This window comes from Siphateles boraxobius, unplaced genomic scaffold (genome assembly GCF_051911475.1).
Source record: "Siphateles boraxobius isolate OS27281-9 unplaced genomic scaffold, OSU_SipBor_1 24, whole genome shotgun sequence".
Lineage (NCBI taxonomy): Eukaryota > Metazoa > Chordata > Actinopteri > Cypriniformes > Leuciscidae > Siphateles > Siphateles boraxobius.
The window spans coordinates 5,057,158-5,084,561 of NW_027508855.1; the positions used below are offsets into that span (position 1 = coordinate 5,057,158).

At 39.5% G+C, this 27,404-nt stretch overlaps 1 protein-coding gene across 1 annotated transcript in view; it reads right to left on the reverse strand.

Annotated features, from left to right (window-relative positions):
- zmat4a (zinc finger, matrin-type 4a) overlaps nucleotides 1–27,404 on the reverse strand; it is a 160,703-nt gene that overhangs the window by 96,732 nt on the left and 36,567 nt on the right. Inside the window, exon 2 of the mRNA XM_077240906.1 lies at nucleotides 15,682–15,783. Within this exon, the coding sequence (XP_077097021.1) occupies nucleotides 15,682–15,783 (102 nt within the window). The remainder of the gene's footprint in view (nucleotides 1–15,681; nucleotides 15,784–27,404) is intronic.

Below are 27,404 nucleotides of genomic sequence, written 5' to 3' on the forward strand. Positions count from 1 at the left end.
GTCACTCACTAACAATTATTTTGGTAATAGAGTAATCAGTCGATTATTTTGACGATTAATCAAGTAATCAGATTTTATTGTTGTAATAAAAATAGAACTAAGTGAACAATAACTAATAAAATTACTTAAAATACATAGGTATAATAGCAATGAGGCAATACTATTTGGTTCAAATAAAGTATTAAAAGCAAGTAATCATATGGTTTTATTGAACACTGTTAAAATACATAATATAAACAATCAACTTACGTACATTATGTATTATAACAAATGCCTGCAGAGGACGCCAATGGGCTGATGATTGTTGTTGTTACACATGCAGCATGATCAAATGCTTGTTTAATAGAGTGGTGCAAGTAGAACGTCACTTTGTAGGCCAACAGGCTGTTAGCATCACACTGTTTCCCTTGACTAAAACCCAATAGGATTTTTCTATAGGCTTTTTGATTAGCGCAAAAAACAAGCTCTGTGATCAACAAAAGTTTTACTTGCACATTTTGTCAGTGGCGCAAAAAGTGGGTATGCGCTATATGCGGCGCCAAAGCGATGGTAAAAAAATAAAATAAACCAACTAAAATAAAACAATAAAAAGAAAGAGGGGAAAGGGGATGGCATGTCAAGGGATAAGTGGATGGTGAAAGGCAACAGGTAGGATTTAAAGTGTGACGTCTGTGCTTGGAGGAGGCTTGAAAATATTCATGTTAACAGACAGTGTTTGCTAACACTGGGAATGTAACGTTAACAGCCAGAATATGTAGCTAGCTAGCTTAGAATATGCAAAATAATAAATGACAAGAATCAGGAACACAACTAATGCAATATCTGGTTTACCATGGAATCATGCAAAGATTTGCTACCAAACTTAGAGGCTTGCAAATATTAATGTTAACAGACTGGCAAGTGTTTGCTAACTTAATGCAAAATAATACTGCTGATCAACATTTAGATTTTGGTTAAACCCATGGTACCAATCCCATGCATGACATATCTCAATTTTATTAAAGTAAAATAACAACTGGTAAATATAAGGTAGCATGCACAATAAATGACTAGAAGCTGGAAAACATTACTTATACCATAAGACTGGTTTATCATGGAAATAACTAGGTTTTGTTTTACCATTAGCTGTTCATGTTAGCTGTGCTGTCAGACATACAGGCTATAATTACATCTGCTGGGTGACATGGAAGCTGTAATTAGGGTCACATCTCTCTCTCTCTCTCTCTCTCTCTCTCTCTAAAGATCTTTGCTATACATGTGTATATATTTATATATATATATATATATATATATATATATATATATATATTGTTGTAGAAATTTTAATAGTCATTGATCCCTAACAGGTATCATAATAGAGAGAACCTATAAAAATATGTGTGTGTACGTGCTTGTGTGTGACGTTTCAGGAACATATGGGACAAGACCTCTGACCTTAGGGACGGTCAGTTTTGGCCAGTTTATTTTAGTACCAGTTTGTGTCTTTAAGTAGAAACTGAACAGCAGTAAGGTCCTTATCTGGGTGGGTGAAAGGTACAGCGGGTGAGGAGGAACCTTGAAAAGAGTATAAAGGCTGTCTCATATCTTCCTGTGGTGTGTCACTCTCTTGCACAGCGTAACTTCTGTGTACTAGACTTAACCTATTCTTGCAAGAATAAATACTTTCCTTTTTATTAATTTGACTCTGAGTGTCTCTTACGCAGTGATGATGTTTAACAGAATTTTTGCCACAACAATATATATATTTGTGTGTGTGTGTGTGTGTGTGTGTGTGTGTGTGTGTGTGTGTGTGTGTGTGTGTGTGTGTGTGTGTGTGTGTGTGTGTGTGTGTGTGTGTGTGTGTGTGTGTGTGTGTGTGTGTGTGTGTGTGGTTGTGTGTGTGTGGCACAGAAAGTATATTCTGTATGTAATGGTTATTCTGTTTGTAACGTTTTATTATTTGTTAACATTGTTAATAATAATAATAATTATATATATATATAATTATTGTAGATATATATGTGTGTGTGTGTGTGTGTGTGTGTGTGTGTGTGTGTGTGTGTGTGTGTGTGTGTGTGTGTGCCGTATAATTATGGTAGGCCTACAGTGGCTGTCTGATATGCTTTAAAATAAACCTTTATCATTTGAAGCCCATACATGATGATGTCCGGCACACTTATTTATTTATAGGGGGGGCGCCAAAATTGTTGCTGCATACCCCTCTAACACTGAGTAGTTGCGCCCCTGCATTTTGTCCATCAAGATAATTTTCAAAGATTCAGTCAACAGAAGTAAAAAGCTAAAGGTAGGCTATAAACAAACTACACCATGGTCCCACGACTTCAACGTCACCACCACTATGCTTCCGTTCAGATTTTATCAAAAACATTTCCCAGAAAGTTTGAGTTAGAATAGTTTATAAGGGCACAAATATAAGCATAACGAGGCTGTAAAAGCGGACTGAGCCTACCTGTTCGGCGTGATGGCGTTTAGACTCCTCGAAAGCCACTTTAGTCCCATTTAACCACTTGTTAGCAACCTCCTTTTTCAAGACACGTACTGTAACAGCCTAAAAAAATCACGAGTGGGGTAAAACTGATGTATTTTATGTCATAGAATAAAATGCACAAGGGTCTTTAACTTGTGTTCAACACAGACCTTAGTTCAGGCATTTAAACAAAATCCCATTCAAAAAACCATTGACTTCGGGACGATGGAACCAGAAGTGCTAAAATGCTAACTCGCTTCCGCGTTTTGGCCTACAAAGTGATGTCATACCTGCACGACTCTATATTGGCCAAACAACATTTTTAATTCAAATGTCCGCTTAATATTTGGCCACTTCTTTATGTTAGAAATGCTACAGCCACTGTATTTTTTTGAACAAGAACATGTGGACATCAAAACAACTTGAGTGAGGTTTTAAACTTTTATTTTGAAATCACGATGATCAACAGTTTGCATATTTAGAAACATATCAATGCATTCTCATGTGTTGGCTTAGATTTATAAATTATTTACTTTACAAATCTGGTGAAATAGCGCACTTTTACCTAGATGAGCATTGTAAGAAAATCAAACTCGCAGCATATGCAGAGAGAGATAGAATCTGTCAGCCGAGCTGCTGAGACTTAAATAATTATAGTCCAAAACATTGCATAAAACACAAAGCGCATCAGACTTTAAGGGTTCCCAAATGCACGTTGTTGGAAACCCAAACAAACAGTAGATGGAGAGGCTGAGTTTATGTGGAGCTACATTTACTGTGAATGGAGTAGCTCTGAGAAACACTTGTACAAATTTTCAAAACAGCACTATGCTATATTATGATTTAAAATATCATGCACCCTTTGAAAACCGTCTAATAATGCGGTTCATGGATTCTCATTTGTGGAATGTGCCACTTCGGGTATTTTGACAGTTAATCGACACAGACAAATCGAGGGTTTTTTTAAATCAAGGAATAGTGACATGCCCTAATATTCATAAAACAAAATAAAACATCATCCGAAATAGATTTTAAAAAATTGGGGGGTTTACGGACTGTTTTTGCTCTTAATCTAAATATATGACCAAAAACCGTTTCACACTGCAAACAGTAAATCTCCCACTTTTATGGCTAGTTTGGCCTCTAATGCTAATCAGTGACAGAAACAAATCTGTGAAGTCACTGCTCTGACAATGAGAATAAACAGAAAAACATGCATGCATTTAGAACACATAGGGTCCTGGGACAAACCCAAGGGCCCCCCTTCATCTTGGTGCCACAGCATTTTCTACCGTAGAAATTAGTATTTTAAAAATAATCATATCTTTAACACATCTATACAAAATAAATATATTCTGGGCTACAACAAATTAAAAGTATAAATGCAGATATGAGGTCAAAGCAAACAGTTCCCTTTCGAGAGGTCTCTCGTATTGAGTAAGTAGCTTACGCTATGGGAAAAACTCCTTTTCTCAAGAATATTGAAGCCAAATTTTTAAAACGCAGTGCAACTGCACAGCAGACACACAGCAACTGCACAAACCTATGGTGAGGTGGCTCAGGCGTGCGAACCAATCAGGCCGCTTCGCGCCCAGGCACGCCAGAGCCCGCCAGAATGGGCGTGGCTTATAGCTATATTAGCCCCTCATTTCTGCCATAAAATCAGATTTAATATCCTTCAGCGAACTCTCCACTTCGTTGACCTCGGGATTGAGAAGCCTTCTTCACCACTGTCGAAAAGCCTTTCAGCGGAACGAGCCACCTGCGAAGCAGTCTTAGTACGCCGGCTTCCTGGTTTTCCTGGTCCCACCGTTCTGCTGTGCCATCTGGAAGTTGCCATCTGCAAGGAAGTTTCTAGCAATCCTGAAGACCTTGATTAGCTGAATCAGGTGTGTTTGATTAGGGTTGGAGCAAAACTGTGCAGAGCTCTGGCCCTCCAGGAATTGAGTTTGAGACCACTGCTTTAAAGTATAAAGTGTGTTCACTGCTGTGACTCACTGTTCGTAAGAATATGTTTCACAGTGAGTGTGCTTCGTGCCTGGGACCAGCCATGCAGAAGCTTCACTCTCCACGTTTGTCCCCTCGCGCCTGTGGCTAGCTCTCTCTACGTTCAAAAGAGCTACCCCGCCCTCGCATCCCCGTTTCGCGTGTTATGCAGAGCCCTCTCGAGCTTTCTGCATGACCCAGACGGACACTATGAGTGAGTTTCCATGCCTGGGATCCAGCCACGCTAAAACTGCGGCACTCACGACCGCTGTCTTGCTATCATGCCGCTCCCTTCTATGCTCACGCTAACTGTCTTATGTCATTCCCCCCCATGTGGCTCAGTGGTGGAATCTAAGGCTTTTGCGCCAGAGACCAGTGTTTGAATCCCGGCTCTTACAATAGGTGAAATTTATAGCAGCCATGAACCCAGATGTGTACAGCACATTTTAAAGTCTGTTTTGGGCGTCATGTAAGAACTGACTACATGACTTAGACGGACACAATGAATGCGTTTTCATGCCTGAGGATCGAGCCACACTGAAACTGCATTCACTCACAGTTACAACGGCTGTTCTCACTGCAAGGACATGCTGCTCACTTCACTGTGCTCACAGCCAGCTTCCTTACGTACAGAAAGCGACCCCGCCCCCCCTGCCCTCCCGTTTCACAACGGCGGGGTTAGAGTACTAATAAGCGTTCAAAAACAGGTGAGCCCATGCAGGCCCCGCAGGCAAATGGGACGATCTGGCACCCACGTACCCATAGGCGTCAGGGCTCATTCCACGAGAGGCATGGCCTCGTCATGGGCATGGTCGAATGGAATACCAATTGAAGATATCTGTGCGGCGGCCGGCTGGGCCTCGCCGTCCACATTTATGAGGTTTTATAACCTGGAAGTTCCTGCTTTGCAAGGGGAGGTTCTTTCAATATAATAAGTGTTAAGCACAATTCACCATAACTATAAGGCCCGATGCTTATCTGGTCCTGGTTGAACTCGAACTACGGTTCTTTTCATAATAAATAAGGGACTTTTAGGATTCATAACTTTACTCTTCTATGGCCCTCGGGCGCTCTGTCCTAGGCTATAGTATGGGCAAAGTTTTAAGCACACACAGCGTTCTGAAAGGGGTTCCCATAGCATAAGCTACTTGCGCAATACAAGAGACCTCTCGAAAGGGAACGACTCGGTTACTAACGTAACCTCGGTTCCCTGTGAAGAGGGAACGAGTATTGCGTAACCCGCAGTGCTACTGTGCTTAAGTCAGGGGACCGCTTCAGCCGATTTAAACCTGATTTTATGGCAGAAATGGGGGCTAATATAGCTATAAGCCACGCCCATTCCGGCGGGCTCTGACGCTCATGTGCGCGAAGCCGCCTTATTGGTTTGCGCGCCTGAGCCACCTAGCAATAGGTTTTAAAAATTTGGCTTCAATATTCTCGAGAAAAGTAGTTTTTCCCATAGCGTAAGCTACTTACACAATACTCGTTCCCTCTTCTCAGGGAACCGAGGTTACGTTAGTAACCGAGTCGTTTTATCATTATAGGGTCTCTTTCTGTCCCTTAGAAGAGGAGAATCATCAGTCCTGGACTGAGGCTAAAATTCATCCCATCCGGCCCACACATTTCCCCATTAATGTTTTGGTGGGCTAAGTCCTTTATTTATTATTTTATTTATTCCATTTTAAAGGAGAGAAACAAATAATAATAGATATTTTTGATGAAACTGCAAATGTATTTAACCATATTAATATTGCAACATAGAAGAAAAAAGCTTTGTCCTGAAAAGTTACCATAGTTCTGCAGGTGACAATAGGATACAGAGATATAGTGGCTAGCCTAGTTCACGTTTGTTGGTTGGATTCCCGGAGATGTTCTTTTAGCCGCTGGTGGTTGTTGGCATGGTATAGGACTTTCCTCTGTATAGATCAGCCCTCCATTTAGCTTGGTCTTGCGCTGCCTGGGTCCAGGAGTTAATTGGCATGTTGAAATCTATCAAATCTTTTTTTTTTTCCTTTATACCTGTTCGGGTCTACTAGCAGTGCGGCCACCCTCTTTGAGCACACCGTGCAGAATTGCGTGGGGTATGCGGGAGACATGTCTAGCCCATCTAAGGAAAATTAATTTTGAATATTACTAATAAGCTTTTCTGTAGCTCAAACAGTAGAGTGTTTGACTCTACTGATGGCAACGCCAAGCTCATGGGTTTGATTCCCAGGGAAAGCAAGAACTGATAAGAATGTAAAATGTGTACCTTGAAATGCTAGCTTTGGATAGTAGGAAGTAGCTTTGGATAAAAGCATCTGCCAAATGCATTAAAATTTAAAAAAATAACAATAATAAACTATGTTATTTGTAATGAAAATCCTATAAAACAACCTCTACAAAAATGACATGTTTGCCCTTATATTCCCTTATATTTAATGTAGGCTAAGGATAATAATAGTAACATTAATAATGAATATTAGAATGTCATATTTCTACAGCTTTAGTAGCCTAACTGCATGGTCATTTTTATAGTGGTGGTGCTGTGCGTTTTGAAAAGCTTGTAATAACCGTTGTGTACAGTTTACGTGGAGCTATTCGATCTGGTTTCAGGTTCACCACAGGGCCTTTAATGTTCAGATATGTTGTGGTTGTGTCGAATTCAAATGAGTCAAGCGACTTGCGTTGGTTATCTCTCAAATAGAGTGGCAAAACAAGTTTGTCAGCGCTGTGCGGGAGACGGTCCAGCTGCACACACGCTGCGACTGCTGGATGCGCACGCAGTTTAATCAGGTAGCAGTTTAATCGCTTGGCTTTTGGTCTTTATTTCCCAGGCGTGCTATAATAACAGAGCTTAATATGTGGGGGTGTGGTTTATGGCAATCGGCCCAGCAGGAAAAGTTCAGGTGCTCCCAGTGGCCATGTCAATCTACTCCACAGACAATTACGGGCCCCCTGCTTACTCGGGCCCTGAGGCTTCAGCCCTGCCTAGCCCGATAGTTAATGTGGCCCTGCATGTGTGGTGCATTTATCCTTTCTGGAGTAAATAAATAAAAATAAAAGGTTATCAGGTTGGCTTGACAAACATGCTTTATATAGCTTCCTTTGTTCTCAGCAATGAAAGGGGGGGGGGGGGGGATAATCATATCAGCTTACAATGGATTCATTATACTGTAAAAGTGCAATATTAGCTACTTCGCCCACAAATTGACTGGTGCCTTTTTCATAGGAAAAAAATGTTGAATTTGAAAGACACTGGGATGTAAAAAAAAATCAAGTTGAATGGTTAGCCTTCTGTAATTTTATTCTAACTTGTTCTAATTACCACTATCTGAAGAAGCCCCTCACAGAGAAATTATTTCTTCTCTTTATACGATTCTAGCGGTTATAAGGCCAACAAGAACATCCGGATTTAGCTAACTGCACAGAAGCTAATTGAGGCAGCTAAATTTAGTCAAATTTAAAGACTTTGCTGATCCTTACTTAGATAATAACAGAGTAGATGTGTTTAATAGAGTTGTGCTGAATCAAAGTCAGACCTCTCAAAAAATACATGTGTAAGGCAGCCTATATCCTATAACATGAGGGCATTTAACCTATGACATATTTCCTTACTGATTTTGGATGTTGGACTGATTGTGAATGTTTTGGATCACACACTGTACTTTTGTGGAAGACAGTTTCCACCTTAAAATTAAAAATGGCAAAAAGATAGTTTAAAATAGGAAATAAAGTCACATATAAATCATATATAGTCACATTTTGTGATATCAATGTTTTTTACATTTGCGGCAGAAGCCGCAAATTTATACACACAATCAATATATAAACTATTGTTCAAAAGTTTGGGGTCGGAAAGATGTATTAAAGATTTGAAAGAAGATTCTTATGCTCACCAAGGCTACATTGAATATGATAAAAAATATGATTATACTAAATATTATTTACTAAATATGTATTATAATATAAAAAACTTAAATATATTTTAAAGTTATTTATTCCTGTAATGGCAAAGCTGAATTTTCAGCAGCCATTACAGTCTTCGGCATTATAATATGCTGATTTTTTTACTTGTCCTCAATTTGTTCTCTTATTTTTTTTGAAAACCATGGTAATTTTTTTTAGGTTTCTTTGATGAACAGTTCAAAAGAACAGCATTCATTTGATATAGAAATCTTTACTAACATTACAAATGTCTTTACTGTCACTTATGATCAATTTAATGCATCTTTGCTCAATAAAAATATTAATTTCTTCCTAAACTAAATCTTTTGAAATGTACACACGTGCACACACACACACGCACGCACACGCACACGCACACGCGCACACACACACACACACACACACACACACACACACACACACACACACACACACACACACACACACACACACACACACCAATTCTGAGAACACAATATTCAGAAAGATCACAGAAAAATGCTGAAACATAGAACTTGGTTGACCACCATTTATAGCATTAATGTAAATGAGGTTTAATTCTAAATGGTAAGTCAATGTATTTTTTCTATCCTAATTTTTTTCCTAATTTTTTCTATCCTAAAAAGGTTAGAGGTTCCTGTGTCGATCTATGCATGTTAATAGTTACATACAGAAAGAACAATTCACCTGTGGTTATTGTCCTTTAGTCCAAAGTGTGAATCAGGGGTCTCATCAGAAACAAACTCATATACCATTCCAATCTTGTAGAGTAGGTTCCAGGACAACGAGAGGGCAGTTTGTCCTTGATCACTGATAATATCGCCATGACCAAGCATAAGTAAGGCCTGCAGTCTTCCCACTCTCCGTAATGCAGTTCATACATATGTAAGATTAAAGAAATCTGATTGGAATTGCATGGAGGAAACACATAAGTCAAGGGCACACAAACAGACCTTAAGAGAGAGAGAGACAACAAAAATAAATCAAATAGCATAGCGCACCACAGAGATTACACCCAATGGGAGACACAGGCCACAGACCTCGCTTACTGCTTAAAAGACCCCAGATAACTTTTGTTTGCTTTAGGCATTGCATACATATTGTCAGTAGTGGATATGTAGAAAAAAGGAATCTTTAATTTCCTTTTATACCAAATGCTTGTATTTAACATTAAGAAGATGTTTTCCTGGAGCTCAGCAATATTTATATCATTTCTATCACACCTGTACTTGTGACATTCTCAGTCTTTGGTAATACACATGAAAAGGTATGGAATAGCATTTAGCACATAAAAGAACCTACTGGTGCCTTGAGGGCTCTAAAATGGAATCCAACTCTGGAAGGGCTGTTCCTGTCAATGATTGTCTTTCTGCATTATTAATGTCCCTTTTAATACAGCTGATGTTAATTTGTTCAGTTTCAAATGTCTGGATTTTTTCTCACTCTCACTCTCTCTCTCCTTTCAGTCTTTGATGTTTCAGGGGTGAGGATTAAAAGCTCATCGCAAAGAAAAAAAAATGTGCCTCAGCATAATTTCTAAAACCATGACCCGAGCGCTAAAGCCTCTGTAGATGTTTCGACTCTATAGTTCAGATCCAATAAAATGAGCTCCAGGGCAATTTTAATGGGAACTTAATGTTTTCTATATAAAATCTAATGCCAATGTTTTTTGCACTGTATTAGTTCAGGGAAAATGTCTGTAAGTTTCTTTTAAATGACAGAAAGGCTTGAGTAGACATACTTCAAATATGAATTTAGTAAATGAACCATGTAAATGAATGAAAGTTTGTGACATTTGTAATTGATACTTAATGCAGATGGAGAGGATGATGGGTGATAAACAGGGTGTTTATTGAATAACAAGTGGTGAGAATGATGGACATTTTGGTGGGTGACGAGGCAGATAAAAGTCAAGTCAAGTCCCAGGCACACAATTATAATGTTCTCATTTTAATTTCATGTAGCTTATATGACAGATTTATGCTGCACATGTTGCACTGTACTGTATTTTTTTGCACATTTCATATTTCAAACAATTTAAAACCATCATGGCAAACAGTGCGCATCTAAAGCGTCTCAGCTGAAGGAAATAATCCATTTTTTATTGCCTTTAAGATTTCCATTACACGAGAGTAGATGTTAAAACTTCATGCTGATTTGTACTCGGCTTTCGCCAAGATAAGCACCAACTAAGACATAGCTTTACAGTAACCTATGCTTCTCCATCCATTTATGCTTCTTTCCATATGGTGATGTAAATCTCCTTCTGTCTAGTGTTAACACGCGTCAGCACACACAACGGCTGCAACCACAGTGCGGTCCCTCCATGACAACCGTCTGGATTGAGCTGAGTAGGGGACATCTCTAGGGTCTTCAAGTGGGCACCTTCCGTCCTCAGTGTTTCGTCGACTAGCCCACGACACCTCAAGAGGGCTCGACAGTGACTCTGGCGTCCCAGAGTCACCCCCCTCCGTCCCCCACTCAACTCAGCCCAGCTTACTGACCTCTACATCCCTCCTGCTGCTGAGACCTAACCACAATCTCACAATCTCTCCGCAACCCAACCATACGCGCCAACCCGTTTGACTAAGGCTGAGCCCCACTGGTGCGTTAATATGCAGTTTCAATGGCAACGGTTCCGTATGGCATACCACCTACCGCAAAACACAATATCTGCCCAACCACCCGTCATTCACGCAATTATCACAGGAACGTAATGACTGTAAATACTATACAACCTATAGAAATAAACCAACAGACTCTTGCGGCATGGCGGCCTGTACACAGCCAGCTAGAATCTTTCCGTCTCAACCACAGCCAGTTGCTGCTCCTTTCTGCTGCTTCAGATAAGTTCTTTGCTGTGCGACGCAACTCTTGGCCACTGAATCCGACGTCTCTGAGGAACCGGGTTGTAGAGTGTGCCACAAAACCTCGACAACCCACTTCCACTGGATAAACCTGGACTCTCCATCCTCACTGTTCTGCTTCAGTGGCCAGGTGAGCATACCGCAGTTTCTTCCTCTCATATGCCTCATCTACCACATCCTCGCATGGCACTGTTAACTCTATCAGTTGAACAATGCGTGCTGATCCAGACCACAAAACAATATCTGGTCGTAGGTTAGTGGTGGCAATCTCAGGTGGAAAAATAAGCCGTTGATCAAGATCAGCCAGCATCTTCCAGTCCCTAGCAGCCTCCAGTTGTCCTGGGCGAGAATTGGTGTTAGCACCTTTTCTTGGTGGTTGCTCGCCTGGGCGGAGGAATATTGTCTTCTGCGTGTAATGTTTTGCTAGAACAGGCGGCAACTTATTGCTCATATTACGCTTGCCTTCCAATGCTAAAGCCAAACATCGCAATACTTGGTCATGGCACCAAGTAAACCGACCTTGGCTAAGAGCCACCTTACATCCTGTCAAAATGTGCCTTAATGTGGCAGGTGATGAACACAAAGGACAAGAGGGATTCTCTCCTACCAAGAGGTTTAGGTTCTGCGGTGATGGGAGAGTGTGGAACAACGCAAAATGGGCTGGCAAGACCTTTGGTCAATGGAAGAGAAGTAGGATCAGTTTCCTTATTAGGTCAACATATGATGTTCTCCCATCTCATCCACTCTCCCTGCTTGGCCTGGGAAATGGCCTTTATACATCTCATCCTCTCCTCCTGCTTTCGCACCTCGTTGACTACCAGCTTCCTCCTTTGAGCTGGGCCTGCCCTGTGCCATTTAGGAGGAGCTAAACTGAGCCCAAAACCCCCTCTTCCATGCTGTACCTGTCCCACGATATCCCCAATTTGAAGGTCAGCCTTTGCCTCTACTACAGATTTCTTTGCTGACCACTTTCTACCAGTTTTTACCACAGGGGCTGCCTCCCTTACACATTTGTCGCGTGACTCTTCTAAAGTCATTTCCAGTCTGACCTTGGCACACTTAAACTCCTCGGTTAAAGCAGAGACTGGCAGCTGCAATACTCCTTTACTATAAAGTCCCACTCTGCTGAGGCAGCGTGGAACTCCCAGCCATTTCCTGATGTATGAACTTATTAACGCTTCCAGCTTATCCACTGTTGTCAAAGAAACCTTGTACACAGTCAGTGGCCACAGCAACCTTGGCAGTAGACCAAACTGAAAGCACAAGAGTTTTAGTTTGCCTGGTAGAGCACAGCTGTTTATGCTCTTCAACCCTTCCACTGCTTGTCATCTAACTTCTATCACTCGAACTGTGTCCTTTAGATCCCCATCGTACCATCTCCCAAGACTCTTCACTCGCTTCTCAGAAACTGTTGGTATTGCCTCAGAATTAATGAAGAATGTTTTATCTACTACCTTTCCTTTAACTATCGAGATGCTCCTTCATTTAGAGGGCTTAAATTGCATTCGTGCCCATTCAATATTGTCTGTTAACTTCCCCAATAACCGATTAGTGCAGGCTACTGTTGTAGTCATGGTTGTCATGTCATCCATGTATGCTCTGATTGGTGGTAGTCGCATCCCAGACCCCAAGCGCTCTCCTTCTACTACCCATCTTGATGCCCTAATGAATACTTCCATTGCCATGGTAAAAGCCAGTCGAGAAATGGTGCATCCTGCCATTATTCCAACCTCTAAGCATTGCCATGCGGTGCTGAATTTTGGAGTTGAGAAACTAAATTGCAAATCTCCAAAATAGACTTTCACTAAATTTGTTATTGACATTGGTACTCTAAAAAAATCAAATGCTGCCCAAAGAAGCTCTTGTGGCACTGAACCATATGCATTAGCCAAATCCAGGAATGTCACATGGAGCTCCTTCCTCTCCTTTTTAGCTGATTGAATTTGTTGCAAGATAACATTGATGTGTTCTAAGCATCCTGAGAACCCTGGAATGCCCGCTTTTTGAACTGAAGTGTCAATGAAGCCATTCTTTAATAGGTAGGTTGACAATCTCTGCGCAATAATGCTGAAGAAAATCTTACCTTCGACGTTTAATAGTGAAATAGGACTAAACTGACTGATGCTTGTAGCATCTTTTTCTTTAGGTATAAAGACTCCACCTGCTCGGCGCCATGCTCTAGGTACAACCTGCTTTTCCCATGCCACTTTTATCAATTTCCACAGAATTCATAGAACTCCTGAAGCACTCTTGTACACTCTGTACGGAACTCCATTAGGCCCTGGAGATGATGAAGCCCTTGTCTTTCTCACAACCTGCTCTATCTCTTTCAACTTAGGTGCACAGATCTCCATTTGGTATTCTGGTGGATTGATAGGTGGGATATCTGACGGAATTGATAGGCTCATGCCTTTTTGGATCTGTATGCGTTTCCTCAAAATATCTCTCTAGCTCAAGCCTAGATGCTTTTAAAGTGCCATTCTTCTCACTGGTGAATAACTTCTTTACGAATTTGAATGGGTCTTTATAGAAATTAGCCCTTGCACGCTCCTTTTTGTAGCGCTTCCGTAGGCGCCCAGCTCTGCGTAATGTTGCAAGCTTATCTTTTATGGCCCTTTTTAAGAGATTGAGTCCCTCCTTCTAACTTTGTTCTGCTTTTTTCATTGCTTCCTCAGCTGTCTCCTTTCTCTAACTAACCCTTCAATTTTCTGCTGGGTTAGTAGCAGAAATAATAAATTTTTTATTGCCTTTAATATATCTGTCACATTTTTTTCGGGCCGATTTTTTGGCCAATACTGATATGGTGGCCGATATATCGTGCATCCCTACATGCTGGTACTCCTTACTGCATCTATGAAAATCATGATACAATGAACCATCATAAAAAAGGGTGATATTTGCTGGGCTGTAAAAGTGATATTTGCTTGTTCCCAAGCACTTTTCAAAGCCTCTTTTAAAGACTCTAATAAAATGCTTAATTAATAAGTCAGACATGTGGCTCTCTAAAGTGGCGGTTAAAGGAACACTCCACCGTTTTTTGAAATTTGGGTTATTCACCGTCTCCCCTACATTTAGATAGGTGGGCAACTGCATTTTTGTCTCAGTGCATGCATTGTCTTAGTCTGGCAGCGCCACCGCTAGCTTAGCATAATGAATGGAATCCTTTGTTGCCTGATAGCATGTCGTGAGTAAAAGTGATCCAAAAAAAAAAAGCAGTGTTTCGCCTGTGCCCCCCCCCCCCCAAACCCCAACCCCCACCCCCAACCCCAAAAAGGTGGAGTGTTCCTTTAAATACAAATGTTTTCTCTAATAAACGTGGATACCTGAGCTCGCATTCGATACACTTTGGAGTTTGTCTGATGTGAGACAGCAAGAGAGACAAAAAAAAACTCTACAAATCTGGGTCTCCACACAAAATTACAGTTCCTACTGCATGTCTTTCCACATTAGGAGCATGACAGCATTTTTCATGTAATGCCTGTGGAGGTTTGCAAAATTTAAGCCAAAATCATCAAAAAGATTTTAGCTTTTTAGCAGCTTTTAGCAATTTACTCAGCTGTCTCAGATGCACTATGGACACCCTTTTTCCACCGGATAATAATTTAGTAATGCAGCGAAATTAATTTTTTACAAAAATAACATAAACCGAAATTGAAGTATTCACTTAGCTGAAAATGGAAACCGAAAATACAATTTCTGTAATTACATTCTGGGTATTTTAACTTTTCAGGATGTGTTCACAGTTGATTAACAAGTAATGGTAAAATTCTTCGGCAATGAACATGCCTCTCGATATTCCAGCAGAAATTTTTTTACACATTGCTACTCTACCATTATTGGCGATATTGCATTCACACTGTGTGAACTCTAAAACTGTCAAAACGCATCAGAGTAAACAGTTTCAGAGATCGACCAGTCCTCATGAGACAATCTAACTGAATTACATGCTCACACAAAAAAAAAACCAGAATGAATATTTTACACTGACCAGCAAACTATCTTCTTGTCGTACTCCATGCCTGTATGGTCAAATACATTATGTTCCCGTCCGGGCCAGTTCAGGTTACAGCTCTGTTGACGAGTGGCCATATAACTCACATTTCAGTGACCACAGGGAAACACTCTGCAATAAAGCTAAGCTGCTATTCCTCACAACACAGATCAGAGGACATGCACACAGAACCTTCTATGAGCAACCGCAGAAAATGTCCAGAAAGCAGGCTTACAGTGTGGGAGCTGTATTTACTAGTTGTTACTACTGTCATTGTGTCCTTGAATAAGGCACTTAACCTCTGGTGGGTCCAGAGGGATTGTCCCTATGATAAGTACACTTTGGATAAAAGCATCTAAAATGACTAACATCAAACAAACAAAAAGGCAGAGAGAGATTTCTATATACAAGCAGACAGGATGTAGACAGAAACCTGGTCTCACCTCGTAATGTGCCACTCTCTGAGACTCTGAGATGAGCTGAGCGCTGCACACTTTGCAGTAACTGTCTGTGAAAAGGCCTTGATCCACCTCTGTTGACTTCATCTAGACAAAAAAAAAGATTTTAATATTGTTATATTTAAGCTCTTTATTATACACATTACATACACTTTCATCACTAGGCACAAATTAATTTGAATATGATAGAAGCTGAATTGAAACCACTGGACAGCTATTATAGACGTACTTTAGGGAAAAAACAGTGCACTATCATGAAAATGTGTCACATGAATTATTCATGAAGACATGTTGTTTCTGTCACTTTGATTATTTCAGCATGCGTCACATACTAAAACACGAGCAAGCACAAGGTCATGACATGTCTCTATTGGATCTGCTTTTCACTCCCAGAACGGATTTTAAACAGACTGGAGCGGTTTTAGAACAACAGATAAAACCTTCATATGATTTTTATGTGACGAAATATGCATTTTAAATGGCAATCCAATGCAAAGCACCAAAAAATAAAATACATTTTCACAAAGTTAACTTAAAACTTCAATACCATGTGCTTTGCAGAGGATAAGTGAACAAGTGAAGGGCTTAACATTCCCATATTAGTTGCAACCAGATACAGGTAGAGGAGAAAAAGTAATAAAGAGCTAAAGAAACAGTAAGAAACATTCTTCACTAAATAGCAGAGCTTTTTTGTTTCTAGGTTAAACATTAGGCAAATGCTAGAAAGAAAAACTTTACTGATTTTGTGCAATACCAATTTTTGTACAATTGATTTGTGTGTGTTCTGGATAATGAAGGAACTGATCACTCTGTAGTTGTGCTTTGTACACTTTGCCTCATGGACGAATTAGAATGTCTTTATTACAGCCAATTCCTAACAGCTTCACTGGAGACAAGGCTCTAAAAAGCCACCAGACTGTGGGTGCCTCTCAATTCACAGGCTGCGGCCTAGTAAGGCTGCTTATCTAGCCTGCCACATCATCAAGCTCCGTCTCGATTTGACGGACTCTTGTAAGGTAGTCTTCGCTTTGTGTCCTTCGTTTGGATTATTTTGAAGGATGCATCACGTGTATCATTCACATCCTTTGTGCAAATTCCAACTTACAAATAAAGAATTAGCTGAAAATGAATCTGCATTGAGCTTGTCCAATTTCATTATGTACTGCAATAAAAAATAAAACAAACCTGAGAGAAAGGCATTATGTTTTCTTTTGCTTTTTGTTGTAAATCACTCAATGCTAGCTCATAATGTAAACCATTGGGGACCAGACAGTTGTCTTTCACTCTAATGCATTAATAGAAAGTCCGTTAATGTAAAAATCTTTAATATTTTTCCTCAATTAATTATAATAGTATTTTTGTGCTGTGACCGTGGGGGTGGAAACCTTTATGACATAGCTATGCACACTTACTAGTCTCCTCATCCTATTTAATACTGAGGAGGACTCTAGTCTATAAGCCTCAGGACTGGCCTAGGAATGACGCAGCCTCATTAGGGCCCTGTTTACACCTGGAATTAAAATACATTTTGGTCAATTGCATCACATGTAGACTAGGGAGACACATACCCGTTTTCACCTGGTGTTTTATCCCGTCTCTTTTGTCCACATTCAACCACTTCTGTCCTCATTTCTTTGAGGGGAGGGTCTATGGATGGGTAAATCTATGGGCTTTTGCCTTTTTCAGATCTTTCAATGTAATGAACAAAATAAGCTTGTGCAATTTACAGGCCATGCTGACAACTCACTTCTATCAGAGTGTGTGATAGAAATCAGGAATGGTGGGAGAACATTGTGCTTGGTACGTTTTTCGTCTTCAAACCAAACATGGGTCATCAGCCCAAGTTTAAATCCCATGTGGCTGTTGTGCTTCCCATAATATGCCCTTAATAAACCTCTTTTGCGGCTGTTTAAACACATTCGACCACATCTACACTACGATCTTGTTTACATCTCATCCACTTGTGATCCAATCGACTAAAACCCATCTTAATACCAAGTGTAAACAGGGCCATAGGATGCAGTCATCTAATTAAGAAGCAGCTGACATGCTGCACAGTCAGTCACTGATTTAACAGACAACAGTGTGGAAGTGTGCAGCATGTTTGCTGCCATCTTAGCTTAAGGGCACAACGTTCTGCAAACACGCGCCTTCCCAAACTCAAAGGATAGTGGGAGATCATACATCTATGCTGTCTTAAAAAATAACCAGGCATCCAATGGTTGTTGATTGCATGGAGGCAGATCTGAATGTGAGATTACCGTCGATAATAATAAAGGTAGGGATGAGTCACGATTTTCGAATATTCGTTTATTGATTTTATTATAGAATATCAAATAGGTTGTGCGATTATTGTCTATGAAAAAATCCCCAAGTTTTCAGTTCTGATGCGGTGACATGTTCATGTAACCAGAGGGTGGCGATGCCAATAATGCGCCTAAAAGCTGTCAATCGACTCTCAGACAAGAGAAGAAGATACACATCGTCTCACACCAGAGCATGTGAGCGGAGTGGTAATAATTCCTCCAGAGCGAAAGCGCATTTCTGAAGATTAGGCGCAGCACGTTCAGAACACCCGCAGTGGCGCGCTGGTTAGATAATATGTGAAATAAGTAGGGCTGCCCGTGCACAACTGAAGTTATGTATACTATTATGGAGGACCAAATCTGCAGAAATTAAAAATGAATAAATGAAAAAATAAATAAACAAATAAATAAATATGCAAATAAATGTATTTATTCTTATAAATGTATTATAAAGTTTTCTTACTGAACGAATCAGTAGCCTATTTGAACAAATCAGTAGCCTATTTGAACGAATCGTCTAAATTAGTGATTTAACTCATTCGTTAAGACGGTGGCTTGTTAAGACTCGTTAAGACTCATTAAGACTAAAACTGGCTGTTTTAGTTTCATACTTAAATTTATAATTTTATCGATTCAATATTCAAAATGTTATATTAAAAAATGAATCTCATAACATTATTTACGCAATTGTAATTGCAGTGTAAATGCATCCATTGCTCCTCTGCATTAACAGTCTGTAAATAATATCTAATGCCATTCAAAGTCAGCGTCTGCATGTCCCATATCTGCAGTGCGAAGATGGATTTTGTTGAAACCGATTTCATTTTACTGGTAACAGCCCTATAGTAGTGCCTTATTAACTGAATTGATCAGTTAAACTTAATAACTTATAGGTTACATGATGATGCATATAGCATATAAAAAGGTTTTAAAAAATGCCCCAGGAAATCAATTTATAGTGGAAATATCACCCCTTTATGGAAAAGTTTGTTGCTGTCAGCATTGTCTTTGGAAGATAGGCTACATTAAAAATGCAGTTAGCTTCTGTGTACGGATCTACAATGCATGTCATAAAATGTGGTTAATAGTGGATAATTTGAAACGCTTCCATGTCAAAGTGTCTGTTATCTGCGGATTCTGTTCATGTGTGCCCAGCCATTTTAGAAATCCCGACCTGCTGATGTTTTATGGCCATGTCTGGAATAAAGAGTAGGCCTATGTATGGTAAACCTATACATTTAGGGCATATTATAGGACATAAACCGTGATATAAGATTTTTGCCATATTGCCAATCTCTAAGTCATTTATTTCCTGCGTGACCTGTAAAGTCACGTCCACAAACCTCTTGCGTATTGTTTGGTCACACCACAAGGTGTCACTGTGGCCTCAATGCTTCAGCACTGCCACTCTAAGATCGATTGCTATGTCTTAGGTAAAACACGCCCCCCCCCTCATTAGCATACAGAGCGATACATGTATAAATAAATAAATGTATAAATAAATAATGTATGAATAAATACATATATACATAAATAAATGTGAAAATAAATAAAATTGAAAATAAATAAATAAATGGAAAAAAAATATATAAAGAGTCATTTACTTATTTATTTTTACATTTATTCGCATTTTTATTTATTTTTTCATTTTTAATTTCTGCAGGTTTGGTCCTCCATATACTATATGGGAGAGAATGGTAAACCATAATGAGCGTTTTCGTAATATATTGCCTATTCCGCATCTCAACGCACGCATAAAGCTTGCCACAAAAAAACGGCAAAAGTAATGATTATGCATGAAAAATTTGAAATGTTTACTAACAAACTAGTGTTTTATGTATCGACTGCAAAGATAAAGTTGACTATGCGGACTCGCCATCTTCGCAGTAGTGAATGCGCCTATAGAAAGTAGGGGTGTCAAAATTAATCGTTTTGGCGGTGCACCGCGATGCAGATGAGGACGATTCGGTATCGGTTCAGTAATAGCCCATAACCGGTTATAATGTACTGACGCATTTCTGACGTCAGCACCGCGTGCTTATCGTACGTTCACACCGCCGCCGACTTGAGCGGCAAAGAAGCTCTGGACGCCCTCTCAAGGACGCTTGTCAAAAAGTATGGGGAAGTTTGTTGAGGCTTTGGTCGCTCAGGGAGAAGAGAAGTGTCACAACATGAAATGTCACATGAGATTGGTGTTTTGCATTCCACTTGGTGTTTTTGCATTCCACTTCACTGCTTTTCTATTAAACTATGTAAACACGCGCTAGACTGTATGCTCGAGCTCTGTGTCTTTTGCCGCGTCTCGCGCATGTCACAGCGTTTTAAAAAACGCGTCATTCAAGTTAAAATAAGTTCAACTTTAAGAACAAAAATGTAAACTATCCCAGCTATTTTATCCCATGCCTCGTTCTTTTATAACTGGTCCCTATAAGCAAACAACATCATATCATAAATGATAGGAAACCCAGCAACGGCGATTATTAGCTTCTCCTCCATTTTATCGGAACTAATGTTTTGGTAGGAACGAAAGTTTACATCGTGTGTTTCTCCGGAATCAGCCAGCGCGGAGGACGTCTATATTCCGATTGGTTGCTGGCTTTTGCCGCTGCTTGCCGCTGAACCGCGTCATAGCTCATTGCCATAAAGTTGAGCTACTTTTAACTTTCTGATTGACGCTCAAGACGCTCAAAACGCCCAAAACGCGACGCCGATGGATTTGACGCTCCTTGCAGCTGAGAGAAGCCAGTTTCCATTGAAAATGAATGACTTCCGGGAGCTTTGGAAGCTCAAGTCGGCGGCGGTGTGAACTACTATATTCAAGTAGGTTTGGCCTCTTGTTTATTTTGGTTTTGTAATTTAATTTTATGTTTATACATTTGCCAATATTTAAATGTTTTACAAGAAAGTAAACTGCACTAAGTCTTTAAGTACACTCTCTGCATTATGCACTTTTAGTACTTACTTTTGTGTGTTCTAATCTAATGCTGCTGTTGTCTTCTGTGCCCAGACTTGAGTTTTATTTGATGTTTGATGCATTCAAGAAGCGTGTTTTTTGAGGTAAAATTAAAGGTTCAGTTCATATATCTGACTGCTTGTATTTATTGAAAAATTTGTATACATGTGAAGCAAAATTGAAAAATAAGGATGCAGTGCATCCTGCATCGTCAATGCATCGTGATGCATCGAGATAATCGAATCGAATCGATGACTTGATAATCGTAATCGAACCGAACCGTGAGACCAGTGTAGGTTCACACCTCTAATAGAGAGAAATGCACACTTCATACGAATTAACCTATATAAGCAGAGAGCAACCCATTTCTGTTCGTTTTTAATTATTTTGTTTAAAATTAGACATTTCAAGTTTTCTATAGATATACTTCTCAGGTCTGTGAGGCAAGTATCTTATACGCTGAGTTTCGGTTCATTTAGGAGACGCCTGGCGCCTCCATGTCCTGATTATATTGTCTACTATATTTGCTTCTTATTTATGAATCCAGGCATTTGTTGATGAAACATTGATTAAAATGAAGATACAATTTATACTAAATGAAATTCACTTTAAAGGGGAATTCGGCAACTATTTCAACTTAATAAAATTTAAGAAATCATTTGGATGGTTTAATAACCTGTTCTGGTGAGAATGGTGACTTTCCCTGCTCCCCCCAACGTTCCCAGGTGGAAAACCAACATTGCAACATCGGGACTAACGGGACTAAACTGCTTTACGGCAATTCGAAATAAACATACACGCAGCCCTCAATGTGTATGATGTGTACCCACCTCAGTAGATATAGCTCCACACGATAAAGTTAGCCGGCTCCGATAATAACAAATGCACATGAGCAGCGGTAGAAAGGGGGAGGAGGGTGCCGCAAGTGAGTTTTTTTTACGACATTGTTGTGAAATATACACCCCACAACTGTAGGGGGAGCTCGCTGAGAAAACATGCGACAACAAAAGTGAAAATCAGCAAAGAAATAGCTAGAGTTGCCGAGTTCCCCTTTAAAGAAAGGCTTTCTACTGGGCATCTTATGATCCTATCTGACTCATCTCATGCGGTTCCCTTTTCATATAATCAACATAGATTAAATAAAAAAAACATTATATTATGAAACATTAATATAAAACGCATGTTTTAGTTTTTTTTAAACTTATATTTAAGCGTCACACCGCTCCGCTTCGGTCACATGCTCTGGTGTGTAGCCTATACATGCATGTGTGCGTGCATGTGATGGAGGGGTGCCGAAAATTATGGAGTCGAAATATGGAGAAAATAATGGAGTCGAAAATTATTTTTGCTTGAAATGCCCATCCCTAAATAAAGGGGTGGATTTTAGCAGACTAAATTATTTGCAAGTCTGGCATATGTCACAAGAGAAAAGCCTTTTGTTGATCAAAATAAAAAAATTACACGTTCAAAAAAAACAAAAAACATACTGTCACGATTTGGTTTTGGTTCTTGTCTCATGTCATGTTTCTGTGTCTTGTCATGTGATCCTGCAATGTCTCTTGTCATTGGTTAATCGTCTTATCATTGTTCACAGGTGTTCCCTTCTTGTCTTGTAATTAGTCTGTGTATTTAAGCCCTCATGTGTTCTGTGTCTTGGTTGAGTATTGAATGTTTCCAGTAAGTTTATGTTCTTGTTTTCAGTTTTATGTCTCGCCATGCGTTTGTTTTATGTTTGATCATGTTTTGAGTAAATTGCATTTGGGTTCTCACTACTACTTGCTTCCCGTGGACTTCAGTCGTTACACATAGGAAAAATTATTCACAATAAGATAAATAACATGCAATTATGGTTGAATTTCATTTGTACTTTTAAATTGGAATGTCCTTCAAGATGTTTCAATAACATGTTTCAAATCAACAAAATCAGATTTTTTTCTTTAGCTCAAATTACAAAAAAAGCATGGAACAATGAATTATTTACGAATAAATGATTCTGAGGTGGGTTACTTTGGTGTTGCTGGTCCCTCTCTTGTAGCCTTGCTCTTTGCACTTTTTTATTTTTTTTATTTTATGCAGCAGCTCTTGTTGGAAGCCAGATAAAGACACTGGGATCTCAACATTTTTAGCTTGACCGGATTTGCAAATGCTAATGACTGCAATTTCTCTAAAACAGAATAAATAAAGATACTGAATAGTTTCTAAAAGGAGTCGGTTTGTTACACTAATTCATGCATACATATTAGATATCACTTCATTACAGAATTCAAGATATTCCAATGAACTTATTATAATTTTTCATTCAGTGGCTCAAATCTATCCCATGCAGGGTGCCGCTAATCTAGATAGTTTCTAAATCTGCATCAGATTTAGAGCTCGGGTAAATCTTCAATAGTGCTCAGTTGCACTCTCAACTCTTAATTTCAGTTTCTGATATGACACTGTTCTCATAGATTGTAGGGCAATGTTCAAAGTACTTTGCTGCTGCAACTTGTGACACATCTACAAAAACATGCAGTAGCAATTACAGACACTATACGTGGTCTTTCAGCCTCCTTTTGTTTGTGTCCTCAGTTTACCCATCATCAGAAAAAAGGCAACCTTCTCTGACAAAAGTCTGTAGATGTGCTGAATTCAAGAAAAAAAAGTTGTGTCTGAAGTAGCTCCGGGCAACAGATATGCATTCCAGCAGCATACATTTACAGATATGAGAATAAAACTATAAAAGATAACCCAAGCTGCTATAGAATAGGGGAGGAAGTGACAGAGACAATTAAAGGAGAAGAAATAGAAAGAGGGTGTGGGGAGAAGAGCTCACTCTCTCGCTCTGAGGAAACTGCATAAATTCAGCAGAACAAAATAGGCAAAATGTTATCATCACTGTAGCCCAAGCACCATTGCTCTGACAAACACATACACACATCTAAGAAACAATTGCATTATTAATCAGTCTGAGGCTTGCTTATAGTGAGAGAGATGGGGCAGACAGAGTTGAGGAGGTTGTTCCCTCATTTAAACAGCGAAAGTTTTCATTATTGCCATGTGAATGTGATTAAAAGACAACATAATACAAATGTACCCTATTTCCTTATACGTAAAGTCTCAGGCTTTATTTTGCATTATTCATCAGTGCATGTTTTTCAAAGGTTTTTCCATAATCTTCAATCAAAAACTTTCTTTGCATCTGCTGCTGTCAAATGGATCACAGAAAATCAAGCGAAAAAGCAATACAGAAATAAAAATAACGACTCAAACTTCTCTCCTGATATAAACAAATTTTATAATAGATTTTCGGACTTTTAAGTGCCAAGGGGTCAGTAAGAATTCTTTAAAGATGTTTGTGAAAGAAGTTCACCAAGGCTGCCTTTAGTTGATCAAAAATGCAATAAAAATAGTTATATTGTGAAATATTATTACAATTGAAAACAACTGTCTTCTATTTTAATATATTTAAAAATGTAAAATAAATTCCTGTGATGGCAAAGCTACATATACTTCAGTGTCACATGATTCATCAGAAATCATTCTAATTTGCTGATTTGGTGCTCAAGAAACATTTCTCATTATTATTGTTGAAACCGGACAGAACTGCATTTGTGAATGGTGTTTTATGTGGTTTTTTGCCAGATCATCATCTAAAGACTAGACAAACCAAGTGAACAGATCTTATCATTGAGCAATCAAACTCTATTCCAAACCCCACACCAACTGCATTAAAACAGAGGGCAACATATGATTTTGATTACTGTGCGTGTGTTCTCGCAGTGAGGAGCATGCATGTGGGATGCAGCAGTAAGTGCAGAGAGGGCAGTGCAGTGGGTGGCCCTGACAAATGTTCTGGCTATCAAAGGTGTGCTGTAATCTGTTGGGGGAGGTACTGCGCTGGACACCAGCTGCTTCAAGGTCTTCCTCTGTCACTTCAGCTGGAGAAAGTCCCGACACTGCAGACTCACTTTCAGAACTCACTCGCTCTTTAAAACATCAGGAAGTCACAGATGCTCCACTCACAATCTCCTAACCAGTCTGGTGCTTTGGCTTCTTTGACCTCAACCCTAAGCTCAAAAATTTATATTCAGCACAATGGCACTCTTCCTCATGTGATATGGCTTATGTATTTTTGGCTACTTTCTCAAGTGATTTACAAAAGGCTCAAAAGGATGAACCAAGCAAAGAAGCATGCTAACCAATTCAGTACGTTCCCAATCCCTGCTGGTGCTGCAAACAGGCGTACACACACATCAGTGCTGGTTGCTGAGTAATGTCCTCATGTCCTACTTGAGCTCATTAGCATTCCGAAGCAACACATCCCAATGCACTGAGAAAAGCAACTGGAATCACAGGGAGAGAGTCTGTGTGTCCTCTATACTAATAAGAGGAATTACCATAGGCAGCAGCAAGCACATGGACAGACAGACCCCAAGTGGTGCTTAAGCACCTGTCCTAGATAAGTGCTCTGACTAGATAAGTGCTCTTTTTTCCAATACATTTTTATTTTACATTATTTTAGTTTTTGTTTAAATTTGGCCTGTGGCTTAAATTCTTAATTAAGTGTCTGCCAGACAAGTTATTCTTAATAATTTTGTGAGACAGCAAAAGCCCCTCCCTGCACATCCACATCTCCCGGTCTTGCCTTCATTGATGACAGCGGGAAGTTGGAAATGCTACCAAAATTAATAAAAAATGATCCCAAAATTCAGGATATGATTTGCCCTTGTATAAGTTCTTGTATTTTGTGTTTAAGTTAGGCTATATCACATGAGCAAGAGGGCAATTTTCTCGAATATCAACATGATTGCAAATGTAATATTCAAATAAACAATAGGTTAATTACATGAAATGATTATTTTTGCTCCATTTTGCCAACGAAAACAGTTCCAAACAAAGTTGCGTCTCCCCGCAACAGTGGTTTCATGCTTGAACGATTCACCGTTTTTTAACGAATCGGGTGAGTCAATGATTCTAATGATAGATTTATAAAGTCAGCGGACACTTGCATCTTCCATGAATGAATTAGGCGGTCTGAATGATTCTGTTGCCCTTTTTTTCACTGAAGCAACTGCCCCACAAAATGTCTGTGCACGGCCCTGGGCAGCAGGTCGTTATGGAGAAGCAACTCTAATGTTTTTGTGTTAGATTAACTTAATGAAAAAAAAGAGAATTAAATGAACAAGGATATAAAGAAGTTAACAATGATTTTGCTGTAATCATACATTGTGAGAGTGAAAAGCTTTTCGTGTCAGTCTTAATACATTAGACTGGATTTTTAATGAACTGATGCATGAGGGGGTCTAGAGCAGGATGTCGTTCGTTAAATTACAACAGCAACTCCATAACAGCTGTTTTGCTTGTCAAAACTGACTGTGCAGACTATCAATTGGTTTCAACCCTTTGATAATTTACCGTAAATTATTCAATAAATATACACAGCCTGTGTCCCAATGTGCATACTATCCATCCTAAATAGTATGTGACGTTAGTAATTGTCAATACTATTTAGGGCAGATAGGATGGATAGTATGCACATTGGGACGCAGGGACAGTTCAAAAAGTTTGGGGAGGGAGTTGGTAAGATTTTGAAAGAACTTTATTATATGCTTACCAAGGCTGCATTTATTTGATCAAAAATACAGTAAATCAGTAATATTGTAAAATCTCTTTTGTTTTCTTAAAGTGGCCCTATTATGGATTTTTGAAAATTACCTTTCATGTAGTGTGTAACATGGCTCTAAGTGAATGAAAACATCCTGTAAAGTTTTAAATCTGAAAGTGGACCGTATATAAAGTTATTGTCTTTCAAATTTGAGAGTCGACCCTATGAAATGATTTGTTTTTTTAAACGATTCATAAGCCGTTTCGCTGTGACGTCAAGACGAAACAGTAGCATATTGCCCGCGCATTTATTGCGCACGCAGACACCAAGGAAAACTTGAACACCCTCAAACCAGCAGCTGATTCCTGTGGATACTGAATAGCATCATGTCGAGAAGATGCTGTGCTCTACAATGTGAAGATAAAGACTGCACAAGGATGAGCATGTGAAGAATCAATGGTTAAAATTCATCTTAACCATGATACCACAGCAGCATAATCCTAAACTTTTGCTGTGTTCCCTTTATTTTACTGACAACTGCTTCTCAAATCTCGGAATTCAATGCAGGATTCGAAAACTGCTTGCTCTTGAAAGATGGTGTTCAAAATTCTTAGTTTTGTGTTTTAGGGTGTATTCACACCTGCCTTGTTTGGTTCGATTGAATCGAACTCTAGTTCGTTTACCCCCTTGGTGCGGACCTTTTGGGCAGGTGTGAATACAGCAATCGACCTCGGGTGCGGACCAAACAACAGAACCGAGACCTAGCTGAAGAGGTGGTCTCGGTACGGTTCCAAACGAACTCTGGTACGGTTCGTTTACGGTGTGAACATGAACCGACCCAATTGCAAGAAAGCACTGCGCC